Below are 7411 nucleotides of genomic sequence, written 5' to 3'. Positions count from 1 at the left end.
TAGAGGTTGGGCAACAGCTCTTGAAATTAAGGTTGCTGCAATCTTATTTAACATAAAAATTAATGTGTATCTTCAGAACTATTACAATACACAATCAGTGCATCCAAGTAGGAAAAAAAACAAGTTTACGTTCGAGTCTTATGCCCCTGATGTACAAATTTCAGGAAACAAGACTGTTACTCTTTTGCTCAACAACAGCCATTTTCAAGTTTTGCACAAAACAACAAATCCCAAACCACCACCATCACAAAACACATCTCATGCACACAAAAATGTAAATCATGAAATTCATGAATCAAATCACTTCACAAACAGGCTGAATCAAAAGAGTACAAATACAAAAAGAAAAACACTATCTACACAAGAAGACATAATCAACCCTGTTCCTTTCAAAACACCTAAAAGACATGTTAACCAAAAGAAACAATATTTTGAACAAAACACTGAAATATTCCAGTTAGATCCTGAACCTGGTCTAGAAAATTCAGATAAAACTTCCACTCAAAATCCACATGTCACCACAAATGTAGAAAACAGCATCCCAATGCAATCAAACATATATGACCCTAGTACAACAGATTTGTACTTAAAATGCAGAAAACTTGGCATTCACTATGACCCTGAACCTCAGAACAAAGCAAATAACTCAAATATCTTAAGAAAAAGGAAATACTTGCGTCAAATTGAAAGAGTCCAACAAAATCTAAACATCAAATTAGATGATGTTCCTAATCCACCCCCGTTACAAGATGATGGACATTTCAATTTTGCTATGGATGCAATACGTGCATTTGAACTAAAAGAAAATTCTTACACGTTTAGTGTATGTATCATTTGTAACGAAAGAAGGTTAGAGATGAAAATGGCATCCCAAGGCATTTGTTTTCGATGTTCAAAAGACAAATCTTCCATAAAACAATTTTCCTCTGAAAACAATATGGATCCACAATCTGTACCAGCTCAGCTAAAAGACTTGACATTAGTTGAACAGCAATTAATTAGTAGGATATCACCTGCTATCAATATACACATGCTAAAACATGGCGGGATTGCAGCCAATGGTCACTGTGTAGCATTTCCACAACAAATTAATGAACCTGCCCGAATCTTACCAAAACTTCCCTCTGAAATAAATATGCTGAAAGTAAAAAGAAAGGGAAAAAATGAAAGTTATAAGGAACATCGTGTCAGGAGGTTTACTGTGCAAAACGCTCTGATCTGGCTCAAAAACAATAATCTGGCATATTCCGATATCACAATAAGCCAAGATAGACTCAGTCAGCTCCCTCTTGACAGCACCTTAGAGCTTCAAAGTCTAGAAATTGATTCTATAGAAACTAGGGTAGATGACCAAGGTCCAGCTCCCCAGCAAGTAGATCCCGGGACAACAGATGGTCTATCTGAATCAGGCGTTCTAATTCCTGAGCCAAATCTTGACATCAATAAAGAATTACAAACTGTGGTGGAAGACATTATTAAACAAAATGAGAAATCAAGTTCTAAAACATCAGTCATAAAAATACCATGGCCAACGAGGGATAACATTCCAATCTCTGAATTTACAACTAAGTACTTCTTTACTCTTGCCTTTCCATGTTTGTTTCCCTATGGCACTGGAGATTTCCATGTAAATAGACCACATACCTTCAATTCTATGGCAGACTGGGCTGATCACCTGCTTTGGTACAGGGATGGACGGTTTGCAAGACATTCCTACTTCAAGTTCATTGTACACAACATTATAATAAGAAAGAGAACACTTGAGCAAAGTACATACATTGTTAAGCAACAAATTGGCGATGAACACATGACAATATCTGATTTAAAAGAGCAACTACAAAATGGCAACATCAACATTCCAGAAAAAATTCTGTATTTTGGGGCAAATTTGCGAGGTACATCACAGTATTGGGCACAACGGGCCAAAGAACTGAGGGCTCTCATTCAGTATCAAATAAATGAGGGAAATGGATTGCCAGCTTTCTTCACCACAGGAAGTTGCGCTGAATTCTACTTTAAGACTTTACACAGGCTTCTACAGATTTATACATTTGAAACTACCAAAGAAAAAGTTGACCTTTCAAACCGTAGCACACTTTTTTCTGTTTTGCAAGCCAATGCCCATGTTGTTGCTCACTATTTTGAACTCAGAACTCAAAATTACTTTAAAGAAGTCATGGGCCCTGTCTTTAAAGTAAACACATACTGGTACAGGCAGGAATTTGCAAAGTCCCGTGGAATGGTTCACTGGCATGGCTTGTGTTGGCGTTCTGACCGTGAACCACACAATTTAATGTCCTCACTCATTGAAAAAGGACTTTCTGATGATGACTGTGCTGAACATCTGTCACAATGGGCCAAATCCAACTTTGGAATGACAGCTTGCCATCCTGCAGGCAAAGATGAAACAGGAAACTCAAAGAAAGACCTATGGCCCCCGCCTGAGGGAACAGGACCTCCTCCACCTGAGGAAAAAAATCCTCTTTTAAAGTTACTTATGGATGTTAGTGAATCACAGGAATCTCTGCTTGAGGACCATCTCCTTCTCACCAACAGGGTTAATATTCACAGATGTTCTGATTACTGCCTGAGATTACCAAAAATAGCAGATCATCAAAAAGAGTTTGTCGTATGGAATTTGGCACAGAAGATAAACCAGGGAAAGCACTGCGTGCCACACCAGCAGTAGTTAGAGATAAGAACCGTTCATTAAGACTGGAGATGGAGCGATATCATCCCACAATGGTCCAACATTCACAGTTTCATACACAGGGGTGGAGAGCTAATGGTGACATTTCTATTATTCTTTCAAAAAGCAACCCAGAGAATCCCTCTGTAGATGAAATTATTGCAACAGAACGATATGTATCTGGTTATGCTTGTAAAGGGAGTCAGCCTACGGGTGCTCTTGTTGACCTTTTCCATGATCTGGTAAACGATCAAGATGAAAATTCTGGTGCAAATGTTAAAAGTGTCTGTACAAAACTTTTGATGAATACTGTCAAACGGGACATATCCAGTATTGAAGCTTCCTTTGAGTTAGCACGTCTTCCACTCTTCAGATGCAGTCACCAGTTTCAATCTGTTAGCCTTTCAGGTTCTAGAGTTCTTGAAAAAACTGGTTCCACCATAACCAAACATACCCCTCTTGACAAGTACCTTCAAAGACATGATAAAGACGAGAGTTCTTGGTACCAGTTTATCTGTAAGTTGGGCAAAGTCCCAGTTATTTCTGGTAGTCAAGTTAGAGCAATGTGGCCACTAACTGAAGATTACTGCCGCACAATGATGCTACTTCACAAGCCAGATTGGAGAAAAATCAGTGATGTAAAGAACAATAGTGACAACTGGGTTCAAGCATTTTCAAATTTCTTGTCACTGGAATCTTGTCCAAACTTTATTAGGGCAGATGTTGAGAGAGCAAAGCGGCATGAAGAACCTGATGCCAGAATCTCAGATGATGAAGAAAGCGAACAAAATTCAAACACTGAAAAACCAGAATGGATGGATCTTTTAGCACCAAATCCTGACTTGGACTACAATTGTCCTCAATTTGTTTATGACGATGGAGGACCAGATTACGATTGGAGTTCAGAAACCATTCCTTTCCCAAATGACAAAGGCATAAAGTTTATTGAAAATATCAATGTACCGCTTGCAGACAGTGATACCAGCAGTACACTAGATCTTCCTAATGTTTAACACTTATCTTTGAATGAAGAACAAACATTTGCTTATAATCTTGTTATGAATACTCTTATTCACTACAAACAAGACTCTTCAAATGTACAACCATTGAGGATGATCGTTGCTGGCACTGCAGGGTCAGGAAAGAGTTTTTTGATCAAGTGTATAGTGAAGTCTATCAGGGAGCTTTTTCAATATAACAAGGCTGTGCAAATCCTGTGTCCGACTGGAAATAGCGCTAATCTTATTTCTGGGATTACACTGCATAGTTTTCTTAAGATTCCTACAGGACCTAAATCAGCCAAGGAATTGACTCCTCCTGTAGGTAGTACACTTTCTAAGCTTCAGAGCGATTGTGATGGGGTACTTGCCTTAATTGTTGATGAAAGATCTCTTGTAGGTTGCACTACTCTTGGGTGGATGGAATACATTAGTCGTTACAGTATGAACAATGGTTCTATGTCTTCTTCGTCATGGGGTGGTTTGCCTGTAGTTTTGTTCCTAGGTGATGATGTACAACTGCCACCAGTATGTGATTATCCTGTTTACAACTGTAAGAGTACGAAACCTGCCGCAATTCATGGTGCAATTGTCTGGAAAGAGTTTAAAACAGCAGTCACTCTTTCAAATATTATTCGACAAAATGAGAACCAGACACAACTTAAAGATGCTTTACTGGCACTACGGAATTATAGTTTGTCAGCTAATCAAGCTAAATGGCTACAAAACTTCAAGTGGGACACATTACGAATGAATTGTGGTCAGTTATTGCTTGACAGGATGACAAAAAATGGTTTGTTTGTTTTTCCAACACATGCAGCAGAATGGGAGCATAACAAAAACCAACTGCTCAAAGCAAATGAAATTTCACCTATCGCCAGAATCACATCAATAGATCAAGGTCAGCATTGCAAGACAGCATCAAGTGACTCGACCAATGGTCTCGTAGGAACACTCTTCTTGTGCAGGGGTGCCAGAGTTATGCTTACAGTAAACTTGAATGTGAAATACGGGTTGTTCAATGGTTCCATGGGACAGGTGGTTGATATTCTTTATCTGAATGGGAACACTACTTGTGATAGCCTCCCATATGTTGTCATGGTGGAATTTACAAAGTATACCGGTCCACCATTTATTGACAGCCACCCAAAACTTGTGCCAGTTGTTCCCGTTGAGAGAAAAATAGTTTGCAACTGCTTTCATTGTAAAAGAAAACAAATTCCTCTCAGGTTAGGATGGGGAACAACAATTCATCGTTGCCAAGGTATGACGATAGGGAATGGTGAGGCACACAGATACATAGTCATTCATCCTGGTAATAACCAATTTGAAGCTAGAAATCCAGGGGCATTGTTTGTAGCACTCTCTAGAGCAAAATCAGCTGGTGGAGATGGAGAAGATCCTCACTTCGCTTGGCATCCTCATGTTTTGGTCAATGAGGACAGACTATGTCAAAAAGTTTGCACTTACACTACCAGGGCACGCACAAAGGAAATTGAAAGAATACAATCACTTAGTGATATCACTAAAAACACATATTCCCATCTTTTGTGTAAACATAATAACTTCAGGAATGAATCCCCGATGGAAGAATAAAATACCCAACTGTATTAGTTTGTTGCACATTAACTCCAGTGGTGGGTGATATGTCAATCACTAACCCTAAGTTTTGTGTGACATGTACATTTCCATAAACTTACACAAATTCAATCCCCTTTTCATGTATAAATCTCAAATGCATACATATTCTCATCTTTCGTGTTAACATGATTTCTTCAGGATTGACTCCCTGATGGAACAATAATGTACACAACAAATTGTACGAAGTTTCAAATAAATTCTCTTGGGATGCCATTTCAAACGGATCATACATCAAGTGTTTCAAAAACTATTGAATTCATGACTACTTAATGATTTACTATTTCATCCTTGCCAATTTCACTGTCTATAGCACTATTTTACATGATATATTTGGATACATTTTTCCTCATGTTTCATATATGTTTGAATTTCTCATGGAGAGAAGATTAAAATTTATCCCTGTACAATTTTATTTCACTCTAATGTTGGGTGATTATCGATCGCAAACCCTGAGATGTTGTGTAACTCATGTACCTTTTTTATAATCTTATAATTTCCACAAACAAATAAACATGATAAACTTCTACTTAATTAGTTAACTGTAGGTATCAAAATTTTAAAAGTTCACAAATAAAAAACACAAAAATTGTAAAATACTATGCATAAATTCTCTCTGGATACAATATTTATAAATCAAGAGCTTGATCCTTGGTATGGCTTGAAGTTAAGTTTGAAGTTATCCAAAGGACTTATTCTTAAAGATATATACATATATATATGTATATATCGTTTCAAGGATATCAGAAAACTATGCTAGTATACATGATTTACAATATCTATCCTAATATGGTTATTTCATTGTCTTTGTAGAATATGCGGCACTTGCTTTTTGCAATGGATTCAAGAGGTGCAAAGTTAGATACTTATTTAGAGTCTAATGGACCTTTTGCATTCTCACATAAATGTCATGTCATCATACGCCCAGGTGGAAAACTTCAAGATATCAAACATCATGTCAGTCAGAAAATCGACAACATCACATATTCTGATAAACTGCGCAAAATTTGGATTGTCCTTGCTGCAGGCATTTGTAATTTAACAAATAAAATTACTCATTCCGGTGGAACTGAGATACAGTATGTTAGATCTACAGTAAACGTGCAGTCTATCATTTCTAAATTTAGAGATATTTCAAATTATTTTCAGTCACTTGAAAATGTTTTTGTGAAATTCACATGTATTCCATCTGTTTCTCTTGAAAAAAATTGTGATTTAAATACATTTAAACGAAAACTGCAGTATTCTATGTATTCAGAAGAGGAAAGACAACTACAGCAAAAACACTTAGAGGAAGATCTGAAAACTAATAACTCTGCGTTACTTGCTTTTACCACACCTGTGAGATGGGATCGCGACCTTTTGATATGTTCCACAAAGAAACGTGGTAGAAAAAACAATACATCAAAAAATGTATGAAGACATCATACAAAGATTTGTATGATGGAGTGCATCCTAATGATGTGCTGTCAAATAAATGGTATTATTTCATGTGTTTGTCTGTCGCTAGTGACATAGAAGTAAAACAAGCAATTCAATTTGAAGAAGCAATAAATGATACTGACTCCAATTTCAATGAAAATGACTCTTGGGACTTCAAGCGAAATTAATTTGTAACCACGTATGAAAAAACATGTAGCAAATTCCATTTTATATATATATAAGTGAGGTGGGTGACATGCCAGTCGCTAACTGCACGTTTTAACTCAGCTGAACCAGGGAAATTCCTGATAAAACTTTGTCATCTATTTCTTTATTGTTGTGTTAGTAAACTTTTAATATGTTTGACTTTTCAAGAACTTAAGACAATTTTTAACCAATCTTGGTCAAAAAGCATTCTTGCGTTATTTTGTAATAAATTTTAGATAAAATCCCATATATATATAAATATTTTCATCATGAAATCAGCTAAATAAAAGCATATCCTATCATTTTGTCAATCTTTAAAATGAGGAGCATATATCAACTTATTATACGTATACATGTTATGACAACAAGAACAACCTGGAAAGGAAGCATGGTCATTTTGTGTGTTAACTTGTTGATAATATGTTAACCTATTTTAAGTAAATGTAAAAATGCAGTT

General features: G+C 36.5%; 1 protein-coding gene across 1 annotated transcript; it reads left to right on the top strand.

Annotated features, from left to right (window-relative positions):
* Window positions 1-937: 937 nt before the first annotated feature.
* LOC110466321 lies at window positions 938-2689 on the top strand. Its single transcript, XM_021522738.1, has one exon. The coding sequence runs from the start codon at window positions 938-940 to the stop codon at window positions 2687-2689; it is 1752 nt and encodes a 583-aa protein (XP_021378413.1).
* Window positions 2690-7411: the final 4722 nt, after the last annotated feature.

Source organism: Mizuhopecten yessoensis, unplaced genomic scaffold (assembly GCF_002113885.1).
Source record: "Mizuhopecten yessoensis strain PY_sf001 unplaced genomic scaffold, ASM211388v2 scaffold11129, whole genome shotgun sequence".
In the NCBI taxonomy this organism is placed as follows: Eukaryota; Metazoa; Mollusca; class Bivalvia; order Pectinida; family Pectinidae; genus Mizuhopecten; species Mizuhopecten yessoensis.
Note: the sequence above shows the minus strand (reverse complement) of the source record. Positions and strands in the feature narration are given on the sequence as shown.

Bases quoted from the DNA above. Each gene is read 5' to 3' on its own strand.
- LOC110466321 (XM_021522738.1), top strand. From the start codon at position 938: ATGGATCCACAATCTGTACCAGCTCAGCTAAAAGACTTGACATTAGTT.